Source organism: Solanum lycopersicum, chromosome 4 (assembly GCF_036512215.1).
Source record: "Solanum lycopersicum chromosome 4, SLM_r2.1".
NCBI lineage: Eukaryota > Viridiplantae > Streptophyta > Magnoliopsida > Solanales > Solanaceae > Solanum > Solanum lycopersicum.
The window spans coordinates 52,084,664-52,097,455 of record NC_090803.1 but is presented as its reverse complement, the minus strand read 5'-3'; the positions used below and the strand labels follow the sequence as shown (position 1 = coordinate 52,097,455).

The following is a 12,792-nucleotide window of genomic DNA, read 5'->3' as shown; positions in this document are numbered from 1 at the left end:
AATTCTTGCACCTAATTGATTACAACATAAACAGTGCTACACTACTCCAACATTGATTTCAAATTACAACATAAACAGTGCTACACTACTCCAACATTTATCTCACTACATCAAGAGCTTAAGGTAACTTCATGGAACCTTTCTTCTTATATATCACCTAGAAATAATAGCTTATAGCTATTACCATAACACAACAACAAGCTACAACAAAAAAGAGCACATTCTACTATGTTCTTCTCCATCTATTTTGCACTACTTTCATCTTCTCAACCTCTTCTTCCAACATTTTTAGTTTCATTCCTAGACAATCATCATCTTGTTTGAAATCTCCCGGCTTGTCAACTTCTTCATTATCCTCAAAAACAACGGCTGAAGTTTGAGATGATTCTACTATATTCTCAAGCTCACCCAATTTTTGTATTAGTTTAGGAATTACAAATTTCGACCTGGAATCAATATTCTCTTTATCCTTCCAACACCAAAAGTTGCAAGATCTAGGAACCTTCAGTAATGAAAAAGGATGAAGGAATTAGTAATCAAATTCTAAACCGGCTAAAATAAAATAAACAAAAATGATGTTTACCCCATAATAAGGACATGACCAATATCTTCTTCGGAGTTATTGGAAGTCCAAGATGTTCTCAAACGCATCCACAAGTCCATGATTACAATAAACTTTTTTCTTCGTAGTATAATCAGCTTCTTCCATACAAAGATTTGTCAAATTAATTGATCGCATTGTGTGTGACAATTTTGTGCAAGAAGTAACAGGAATTTTAAAAAAAAACAGATAATAAGAAAAAGGAACGTAAATCAAAATAATTGATAAAGAAGAATAGATTTGAAGCTTACATTTTGAAGAACAATTATTCCTTCAAAGATTCAACTTTTTGGTTTGAAGAGCTAAGATTTGAATAAAATAAAGAAAAAAAAGCATGAACTAGGTCAGTATTTTTGGATGATTGGGTTGGTGAGGAGAAAAGGAAATTAGGGTTCTTCAAAAGAAAAGAACCCTAATGGGTCGGATATTACCGTTGGAGGATCGAATTTTATTTTTAAAAAATGCTAGAAGATGAATTACACGCCCTACAAAGTTGTATCAACACGTGGGAGGCTAAAGCTCGAAAGGTTAAAAATAATTCACATCAAACATGTTAAGGTGGATATATAAACACCCGTGTAGTTTAAGTACTGAAGCGAGTTTTCGTGCCAAGTTCAGGATTTTTTTATATGTATTTTCTCTTATAAAATTAAAAAGTTTCTAAAATAAGTTGAACCAATAATAGAATTTTAAAAGATAATGTAGAGATGAATCTATTTTTATTAAAAATTGATTGAGCCCAAGGTTATTTTTTATTGATAAAAATAATAAAACAAACACTTGAAAAAGTTTCAAGTCCCTAAAAATTAAAATAAAATAAAATCATTACAATAGTAACTAAATTAAAAATAAAACAAAAAAGTCAAAAGAGGAAAAGGAAGAGTCTCCAATAGAGCTCTTCCATTTTCTTTCACTATTAATGGCTTTGTCTTCTTCATTGTGTACATGGTGGATTTGCACTTTATCTGAGTAATACTCACTCCCTCACCATTCATTCCTTATCAATTTATTTTTCATTTGAGTGTTGCTATTTTTTCTCTTATTTGAATTTTAAATTTGTTTCAACCTATTTCAAGACTCGCGAATCTCCATTTTTCTACCTTTCTTCGTCCATTGACCGCTTCATCTTTCTTGTATGGTTCATGTAAGATTTCTCGTCTTCATAATTTGTTCTTGAGAATAAGTTATTTTTGGTGATGTTTTTTTTGTTTTTTGTTTTTTTATGTATTTGTGCTTAAAGTTGTTGATTTTTCCTTTACTAGGTTGGAATGTGATTGTTGAGTTCATGCCACCTTGTTCTATCTGTTTGTGTTTTTCTTGTGTTGGATCTGAAGTTAGGAACTAGAGTTTTGTCCATGTTGACTATACACTTTCCTTTACTTGTTAAATCTGTGAATTCCCTGAATTTTTATTTTCTTTTTAAATCTAATGCTAAATTGGCCATGTAATCTGCTAGTTTGCTACTTCCTTGTATATGTGATGTACTTATGTGTCACAGTGATTAATAAATTCCTTGATATCCTCAATTATTATGTGAATCTGCCAAGGCGTCTCCTATTCAGCCTCTAGGATTTTATACGGTAATAGAGAGTTTGTCTTTATTATGCATCTCGTGTGTCCCTCTGCGACACCATATGCTATCGCCTTCCTGATTGCAATTGTCTCTGCCTCTGTATTGATAGTGTTAGGTATTGTGTCTGATTGTGCAAAAATAAAGTCATATGTACTACTTCTGATACAAAAATCGTATGAGCTTCTTTTCGGGTTTCCCCTACTTGCACCATCAATATTGACTTGATTGTGGCGAAATAAGGTGGATGCCACTGGACCATCTTGTAGTGCATTATAGTTTTGAAGCTAGCTAGGACTTCCACTATATTTGACCATTGGGATGGTAGATTCCTCACCTTTGGAAACTAAAACTTTGTCAATTGTCATATATTAGTGTTTACCTTGTGTACTAATCAGTTGAAACTGATTGTTCCTCCATGCTTCAAGTTATTTCTTCTTTTTCATAATTCCCTTATAATGATACTGTGTGCTTGTCTTAGTTGTGTCGAGCCAGGCCATGTCCACCATTTAATTATGAGTTGTGATAATTGGAGTCCAGCATGATTGATACCTGCACACATTGAAAATTTCCTCCGCAACCTTTCAACAGTATAAGAGGTTAGGAGAACATGAGACATAGTATCTCTTTGAGGGTGTTGGCAGCAATGACATCTAGAAGGAAGACTAATTTTCATTCTTTGCACCACCTCATTAATAGGTATTATGAACTTCCATGCCCTTCATAGTGTGAAGGTCATCTGAAAGGGCAATTTGTTGATCCACATATTCTTGAATATCTCCTGTTTCTCATCCTTTTGTTTGATATATTGCCAAACATTTTTAACATAGAATTTACCATTTTGTTCCAACATTTAAATTGGTTTATCATGTTCGTCAACATTTTGGGCAGGATTAATAATTGTGGTTATATGTTGCACAATCTCTTTTAGTAGGTGTTGATTTAACAAATCTAACCTTCATTTCCTTCCTTGGTAAATTGTTTCATCTCAATTTCTTCATCTTCCAATACATCTGGTAGCCAATAATATAGAGCACCTAGTGATGTCCAATTCTCATACCAAAAATTAGAGTCTTCCGGACTTGACCATCCATAATATTTGATGTCCAATCAGTTCTCTAACTGTCACCATCTTCTTCCATGTTGTAGATGCTCCTTTTGTAGTAGCAATAATAGGGTGTAACTTTTTTCAATACTTGTTTGCCATGTGAAAACTCCACATTGATAGTTTAATTCTAAACTTCCAACATAGCTTACGAAACAAGACATTAGACATATCAAATAAGGATGTGAAACCAATACCACTGACATCCCTTGTAAGCATAAATCTTCCCATTTGACCCAGTGTCTTTTCCTATACTCTGTACTGTTATCCAAAAAAAATCTGTCAATGATTAATAATTCCTTTTGGTGGATTCAAAGTTGACATTAGGTGCAGTGGTATACTCTGTAGAACATGATTAATCAACACTACTTTTTCTCTAAGGGATAATTGTCTACCTTGCTAAGACTAATTCTATTAAAAAAAAAATTCACTATAACATTGTTATAGTGAGAAATTTTCTTTCTCCCGTAAAAAATAGGACATCCTAGGTACTAAAAAGAAAACATTCCTTACCTAATTCGTGATACATGTTTGATTCTATTCACAATAGCTGGGACAATCTTCTCATGCACATAGAAAATAAATTTGTGTAAGTTAATTAGTTGACCAAAGGCATTTTCATACCTTCTGAGGACTTTGATCATCATTTTCATTGATCTTTCGTCAACACTGGCAAATAAAATAATATCATCTGCATAAACTAGATAGTTTATAAAAGTACTCTACTTAGGCAATTCATAACATTTATACCCTTCTCTTCCATGTAGATCATTCAGGAATCTATTTATGAAGAATTAGATGCAATTTTATTTTTCAAATATTTCTGAAGATATTTCATGTTATAATCGACAATATTTAATTTAGCTTCAAACTTAATTAACTCATTAGTTTTGAGTTTACAAATATCCTCCTGCCAATCAATTTCTTTCATATGTTTTCATTTGGTCAAGTATAACTATTTAATTGCTCTTAACATTTTTTCTGATTTTGAACTTTGCAAATTAATATTCGATTTCATTCATCTTATTTCGAACATGTGTCACAACAAATTGTGTAGTGTCACTTCATTCTATATTGGATTCAAAAAACGGTGAGCAATTGCTTCAATAGTTGAATGAAAAAAGGAATAAGGTTTATTCGTCGGAGAAGAAAGAACTATTCCTTTGTCAACATCGTGTTGTTGAACGAGTTCACCAACCAATTTATATAAACTCAATCAGTGTTTCAAAAAGGAGGCATATCGAGTTACTTTGTTTATATTTTCTCATGAAATTTTTTTGACATCCGACAATATTCTTACCCTTCATTACTAGAATAAAATAAACTTTGTTAATAAACTCATTACATGAAATGATACTTATAAGAGATAGAATACCATATTTATACACATATATTCTTCCGTCAATATAGATTATTAAATCTCTTACCTTATTCTTCCTTATAGTGCATCTGCTATTCTATTACTAGCTAGGATTGGACATAATATGGTTAAAATTGAAAAACAGATTCAATCAATTTTTTTAATTTTGATTTTTCAATTTTTTCGATTGATTTCAATTTCAAAGTTTAATATTTCAATTTTTATATTCTTGAGTCTTTACACCTTATTAACTATCGGAAAAGGGTCAAAATTGCCCATAAATTATGCGAGATAGATCACTTATACCCCCATTACATATTGGGATAAAATATACTCCGTTGTTATCATGGGAAACCATAAATACCCTCAAGAGTTAACACCCCAATTTTTAAGTGACGTGACGATCCACATGGGACTAATTTCCTCTACCTAATTATTGTCATCTAAGATTCACTACAAAAGAACTTCACCTTTAGTGATGACAAAGTCGCCCCAAAATCTCAAAATATTGCCACTAAAGGTTATTAGTGATTTTTAGTGGCAACTAAGGATCCAACAACTATTCGCTAGTAAATTTATTTTTTCAACAAAAAATATGACAATTAATTTTCGATTGCAACCTAATTTTTAAAAATAAATAACTTGCAATATCAATATTAAAAACATCAAATATTATTACAAAAAATCATGAAAATTACTTCTCGATTCGCATCTCCTTATTATATAATGCATCATGTACATTTTATACGTGTAACATAAAAATAAAACATACAATGTCTTCAAACTCCTACTTAATTGATATCATTTTTATTTTTTAAAAAATATTGAAGAAAAAAACACAAAATTAGAATTTAATATTAAAAACTTTTAATGAAATTTTTTAGATTTTTATGGCGACTAATAGCGCTACTAAAAATCTAATTATTTCGAAATAAATATTAAAATTGACAACACTTAAATAGAAAGATTAGTCTTATATTGCTTGCATGTCACAAAAAAATTAGGTGTTAAGTAGGGGTAGCAGGGGGACTGGAATATCCCGTCCCGGCCCGCGTCCCGCCCCGCCCCGCCCCGATTTAAACCCGTCCCGTCCCCTAGGGTTTAGGGGTTTTAAAGGGTGGGGATGAGGGAACCGGTCAGGGGACGATTCACCCTTGTATCCCGGTTGAACTGGACGGTTCGCGGGATTCCCTCTGTTAACTTTAGGCCTATTCCAATAGTTCAGACTTCAAGGCAATTTTGCCCTTTTCGAATTAACTAATCACACTATTCAACCCATGCCTCAGACAGAAATGTAAACTAAAATACCAACGCCCCCACTCAACTCATCCCTCAAGTCTCTAACTGTCGTCAGTCACTCTCAGGCCAGCCGGCATCCGCTGCTCGGTTCTCGCAGGCGTCGCAACCCACAGCCCTCAGCCGGCTACTCACTGCCCGCAGCCCGCTGCCTACTGCCTACTGCCCACTGCCGACGCTCGCTAGTCGCGCCTCGAAGGTACTAGTTTGTTTTCTTGTGAATATACTGTATTACTACTTTGTTTTAACCATTTGGTTCTTAAATTTTATTGACTCGATTAATTTGAATTCAAATTTAAATTCGTCAGCGGGATAACTCCAGTAGACTGCAGGGATACAATGTTTTCCACCTAAAAGTTATCAATATACTCAGATTCATAATCTTTATTTTGATGATAAATTAATAACGGAATCTAATAAACTTGTGGAAAACAACGAGTAGCACTTTAGGAGCTCACATTAGAGTTCTTTTATTCATTGAATGGAACTATGTGATTATTTGTGTGTTCTGTGAACTGTAAATGGTAATGTACTGTGTAATTCTGCAGTTAAGTTTTTTATAGGCAGCTCTGTTGACATTTGTGTTTAATGAGTATTCATGAAGTAGCGTTGAGTCATAGTGTTTATCATCCTTAGAATTAGTTTTGTTTGAATATTTTACTCAATGACATGGTAAGTTGCAAGTTGAATGCTCGTTGAAATTTGAAGGCAAAAGCCAAACCGAACAAATGTCCGTTCCTACTTGTGAACCTTTACGGGGATATTGTGACATAGCTAGGACTAGTGGTTAGGCAATTGTGCAAGTTCCAGTGGTTTGGGCTTGGGACTTCCATGTTGGAAGTCTCAGGTCCGAAACCCCTTGCCAGCGAAAGTGAGGGTTTGCCTTGTGAGTCGAGTCCTAGTGCGGGTTACCTTTCTTTTCTGGTTTGTGAGCAATTGCATACGAGCGGGGTTTTAAGGGTAATGGCTTTGGATTTTTCTTGCCAGGAAATGTTGGTTACGTCTCGTGTGTGGTTTGCCAAGTTCCTGGGAGAAAGCTTGTTCCCAGTTATCATGACGAAAATTATTTTCTCCCTGAGGTTTAACACCAGTTAGGTATGAAACTGCAGGGCAAGGATATGAGATGGTTTATTGGCTGAGCTTATCTAATTAATCCGTTTCATTATAAAAAGGGATTAGTTCTTGCAACAAGTTTTATGTTAAAGTTTGGTAACTAGTTCCATCGAGTTTAAAGCTATATAAATCCGTCAATGAAATTTAATAAAGGTTATTTGTCTTGATGTTCTTTTCTTTATGCAAGAAGATTCCAGCTATTTAAGACCTGAACTTTGTTAATATGGTTGTGTTCTGGTGTATTATGATGCTTGTACTAAGAATCACATTGGATGGGGTCTCAGTTGAACTGGATTTCTCATTAACCTTGTTTTTTTGCATTACAAAACAAGATGGGGGGAGTATTTTTGGGTATGCCAGGAACGTGGGCAGGTAATATGCACGAAGCTGCTGACCATTATACAACAAAAATCGGTGGACTTCCTGTAAGAAAATTCTCCTGGATATGGTTTAGTTCATTGTGCTTTGGTGTTTTTTTTGGTATTATGATGCTACTTTTTTTTTCTTGAATAGGATTGGCCTATTCCTCTTCCTTCAGCAAGTGTTGATTTATTCAAATGCAGTGCTTGTAGAAGTGATTTGTCTCTTCTTGCACAGGTTTGTACTTGAAACTGTTTGACTAACTTTGAATTACCCGATTACTTGGAGTTTTAAGCCTCAAGACAGTTTGCTATATTTTTCTCCTTACATTTGTTTCCCTAGGTTTATGCCCCAATCTCACATAAGAGTTTGAACATTGAAGAGCGTGTAATCTATGTTTTTTGCTGTTTAATGCCAGAATGTGGGAGCTCTACTGTAAGGTCTTTATTTAGTTTTCAAGCATAGTCTTTGTTTTTTTGTTTTATTGGAAATTGCCAAATTCTAGGAATTTGCTATTTTTCTTATTATTTATTTTTTAATCTGTTTTTTTTAAGCCTTTTTATTAATGCTTTGAAACTTAATAATCGTTTGAATTTAACTTCTGTGGTCTATCTATTATATTTCTATGACAGCTGGAGAGCTCTTAGAATCCAAAAGTCTGTAAATGGTGAAGGTTTAAAGAGCCAGTCTGATAAGGCTGTCTCCTCGTCTGCATCTTCTGTATCAGATTCAAAGGAAGAATGCAAGAGGGATATATCGTCATCTGACTCTTTGGAAGAGGATGATGATGAAGATGATGATGACATAGACCTTGCTGAGTTGGGGAGAGCACTCTCTGAAGCTGCAAGCCTAGCTTCGCAATCCAAGAAACAAAACCATGGTCGTAAATTAACTGCCAAAACTTCATCCCCTGTCTGTGCAGACAGAGTAATTGATAAAAAGTTACCAGGTAATTTCCGTTCTATTTTCCTCGACATTACCTGCACCTTGACATGATCTTTTCCTCGAGCCCCTTTAGATGGTTCTACTTGATATGTAACTGGGCGGTATATATGAAGGGTTCCCATTTAGCTTTGCTTGATATAAGATGAGCGTGAAACTGTTCTTTGAATCCCCATGGAGACAAAAAAGCTAGGTGATTGTGAACTGTTTACTGGGACGATTGACCCCCCAACATAAATCTAGCACTATGATAGAGAACATTACATTGATAATGCTATTTATAGATAGAGAAAGCCAAATTGTTCTTGTTATTAGCAATGAAACCTTTTAGTTGATAAAAAAAAAATGGATACAGAAATGACATGTCTGATAAGGAATATGTGATCTGTTGGTTGCCTTCCTTTTGTGGGAGGCAGTTGGTGCTAATTCTTGCTGGTTGAGCGATACGTAGATCAGTCAAAGAGCTAGTGAATATATTTACTTATTGTAAAAAAAGTGAGAAAGTGAAATAAATAATCCGTCCTATTTGGAGATTGGTTTTAAAATGATCCTTTAGAAGTCATTCTAAAAAAATGATCCTTCAAATATACACCTGAGTGGTTTTAGTTCTTTATATTTATAAAATTGAGTACTTTTGACGAAATGGCTTGTGAAAGAGCATGAGTCGTTTAAATGAAAGAAAACCATCCAGCTGAACCCGTCGGTTTCATTTCCATATTCTTACCTTAAAAAAATCTTATTTGTATAGAGACCAGAAAAATCTTATTTGTACAGAGACCAAAAGTGCTCAGCTGCATATTAAAAGGACTACTTTAAACCAACCCCAAACATAAGAAACTAATTTGTCATTTTCTCTAAAGAAGTCATTGTGTTACGAGAAGTTGACAGGCTACAAAAGTTTAGGTCTTCATACCTTTTAGCAAGTGTTTAAAGTGATACATGGGATCTGCAATTATCACTGGGTAGCATTTAGCTTTCTGTATTCTCTGAAAGAAACACTTTTTTTCTTTGGTCACAGTGGTTCCTTGCTTCTATATATATGCTGAGGAAGAGAAACTTCCAAAAAAGGATGCTTCTGTCTGTTCAAAAAATATCTCATCTCCAATCAAGGACCATGAAAGTGATCCTGATACTAAAGAAGAAACATGGGAGGTGGAAGATTATGAGTACGATAGGGCATTGAATGCTGACAGGGTTTACCTTAAGTTCAAAAAGCGAGTAGATGCATATCCAGAACAGTGTTTCAGGTACAACTTCAAAAAGCCAGCCTTTTTTTACCATGCATAATCTGTACCTCTAAATTTACTTTTAAGTATTGCCTCCTGGAACTTAACATTTTATTTGGTGGAGTAGATGACTTTTGAGAAGCAAACTCTCAGTTTTTTATTTACCTTTTAATTCCCCAAAGCAGCAAGTGAAGTCCAAATTTAATGTTTTAATGGTTTCTTGATGTAGTGAACTTTCAGCATATTCTGCTTCGGTACAAGCTCTCTCTTTGATTATCTTATTCATCTCCATCTGTAGCATATTACTATTTGTACAACTTTATGCATGTTGAAGTGTTCTCATGTTTTTCTGCTGTGGCATGTGTGAATTTATAGATGCTTCTTAGAGTAGTTGTTGTGACCTTCTCTTTGTTCCCAACTCTTTGAATGCATCAACTCCTCGTCATATGTGAGAAAATGTTGACTGGTTGGTTTCTAATGAAAGGCATTTAAGTCTTTTCCGAGTGACCCTAAGGAGTTTCAGCTCCGTTCAAGAAACTTACAATTATGGACATTGATTCTTGATTGGTCTGGGTTTGGAACTTGGTTCAACTGATTCTGGTACGTCTTCCTTGCCAATCTACTGGTTTTGCTTCTTCTTACTTCAGTTTGGCTGAATCTGTCCTGCTGGGTTTCTCGACTGATCTTGAGATAACGTGTCTCATCACTGATGTCCTTTCTCCCCTTTTGTTTGCTTGGTTCTGGGCTTGAGCTTCAAACCATCTCAATATTGGGGTAAAATTTTGAGAGTCAATGACTCCACCTTTTCAAACTATATTCAGCTTGTTTCTCGTGACATCCGAGATACGTAAGGAACTGTACACAAAGTTCGGTCATACTAATCCAGTCAATCCATATTCTAGTAGAATCTCCTCAAACTACATATGAACTGATTTCTTGTGAAACTTGAGATATGTAGACAACGCAAAGTCCGGAGTCTGGCCATAGCCCATTTCTTCCAATCTAATCCAATCTACACGCCGAGATATAATTGGCTACTACGTCAACATCTTCGCCAGTCTTGACCTTGCTTCGATCAACACGTGAAAACTGCCATCAACTACTTATTTTATGAGTCTGAGTGTTAATTTATCTTTCATCATAAAGCACATCTTAATGCTAACAGTTGGCTGACATACTGGGAGATTGATTAGGATTACACACTGGAAACCACATCTTAGGTTGTACATTCAGTTTTCACCCACTCCCACAGAGCTCAAGGTTACTTTTATTTTTTTGTTTACTTTATTGCTTTCTTAGTCAACTGCTAACGCTAACTGTCATTTTATGGAGACTCTCATTATCCAAAAGAAGCTAAATAAAATAAAATATATACAGAGAGTTTCATATGGTTCTCTGTTGGTAGGTTTTAGGGTTATTTTTCCATTTCTATACACGCAAGATTTCTTTTATTTGACCTCCTTACATTAGTTAATCATCAACATTCTCTCTCCTTACTAAAAAAATCTATTATTTACTTTTACATGTAGATACTCATATGGTGGAAGGCCGCTTTTGGCTTCTGAAGATGCTGGTAATCCAGGGATGTGCAGGCTTTGTGGTGCAGCACGTCAATATGAAATGCAGCTGATGCCCCCATTGCTGTATTTTCTGCAGGAAGCCGTGAGCGAGAAAGAAAAACATGCCTTGGATAACTGGAATTGGATGACTTTAATAGTGTATACTTGCTCACAGGTCAGCCTTTAACTGGATATGGATTGTAGGGTGGAAAGATACTTTAGATCCGTATACTTTTCTAAGCTAAAATGGTCATCTTTTAGCTGATGCATCGTGAAAGGCGTGGGGGGGGGGGGGGGGGGATGAACCTAGTGCATAGCTGAAACACTCTATGTATTAAAAATTGCATCTAAATCAGGTTTTAAAAAAGAGGTTCGAACCCAGTAATTCATATAAACTGGGGAAGAATCAGAAACTCAAAAGCGAGGCTCTTCTGTGTTACCTGCTGCTTACATCAGAAGAACCAAAAATAAACAAAAAAAATCCAAAGTTGTAAAATTAAAAGGTTAGGAAGTAAGAAGTTGATGAAGGAAAACTGTAATAGGTTATGACTTTTTACTTCAGCTTTTCACTTGTTGAAAATGCGCGTCTCCCGTGGGACAGTTCTGTGCGAGTTCGAATTAATCACTCTCCTCTTGTTCCTTTTTTTCTGAAGTGAAATTTTACTTGTGATCTCTTTCTTTCATTTGCTGGTTGAATTATTTATTCTCTTTTGTCAATTGTGGACGATACTACTCCCTTTTCAGGTTTAGTTAATTTCTTTGCCTGTTTCATTTTCAGAACTGTTCAAACGATAACACTAGCGATGATGGCTGGACTGTGGCTGAGGAAGTTGTTGTCGTACAGTATGAATAGCATCGATTAAGATATGCTCCTGTACTATCAATAGAGTTTAAAATATGCTCTTGTCATACTTTTTTTAGGATTATTGTTTGAAATGAGGGAAGTTCACTAGCCTGAGTTCAAAGCCAATATACTGAACTCTATGCTATTGTCTGTTATCCTTTTTAACATTTTAAGCTTGTTAAATCTATATCATGTATTTATTTCAATCTTCTTCACCTTCTTTTATTTCGTTTTTACCCATGTTGGGTCTACACAGGTGTACTTCTCTATGTATATGTAGTTTTAGAATATTATACTTAAAGCTCCGTGTCCATTTAAACTACATCACATAAATTGAGATAGAGAAACTATTGCAATAAATCGGAGATGAGACTTCTGGAAGGACTAAAAGTGTCATGTCTAGAGCCATTTATGATCTTAACAGTATACCAATTGTTAGAAATAGGCCCCAAGATCATGTCAATCCAAAGCTCAGAGAACCCATATATCTCATGACATGACACAAGTAGTTCCAAAATACTTGGTCAAAAGTTTTGATCAAATCAAGTTTGAAAAATAACATTACCATTCACATCAGGCATCTTTATATTATACAAGAGGCAAAGACTGGTCTTTATAATCAATTCTTTCCTCCAACATATACATCAACTCATGAGCAAATTACATCAAGGAAACTAAAATAATATACTTTGCATAGTAAAAAAGATGGTATTAAGTCCAAATAGTAGAAATGTAAAAACTAATTAAGTCCATCTCTTCTTGACTCTAGCTTTGAAACCATGTTGCATGTAAAGAATAATTGAGACATTAGGGCAA

At 34.7% G+C, this 12,792-nt stretch overlaps 1 protein-coding gene across 1 annotated transcript; it reads left to right on the top strand.

Moving 5' to 3' along the window:
* Positions 1-5,624: 5,624 nt before the first annotated feature.
* Positions 5,625-12,182, top strand: LOC101256671 (probable 20S rRNA accumulation protein 4). The gene is made up of 8 exons (XM_004237415.5): positions 5,625-6,131; positions 7,378-7,470; positions 7,559-7,642; positions 7,748-7,845; positions 8,038-8,354; positions 9,366-9,594; positions 11,103-11,307; positions 11,911-12,182. The coding sequence occupies exons 2-8, from the start codon at positions 7,378-7,380 to the stop codon at positions 11,983-11,985; spliced, it is 1,101 nt and encodes a 366-aa protein (XP_004237463.1). The 5' UTR covers positions 5,625-6,131; the 3' UTR covers positions 11,986-12,182.
* Positions 12,183-12,792: the final 610 nt, after the last annotated feature.

Excerpts from the sequence above, each read along its gene's own strand:
- LOC101256671 (XM_004237415.5), top strand. The coding sequence starts at position 7,378 with ATGGGGGGAGTATTTTTGGGTATGCCAGGAACGTGGGCAGGTAATATG. Across the intron at positions 7,846-8,037 it reads TGTGGGAGCTCTACTGTAAG|CTGGAGAGCTCTTAGAATCC; the intron begins GTCTTTATTTAG and ends TTTCTATGACAG. Across the intron at positions 9,595-11,102 it reads TATCCAGAACAGTGTTTCAG|ATACTCATATGGTGGAAGGC; the intron begins GTACAACTTCAA and ends TTTTACATGTAG.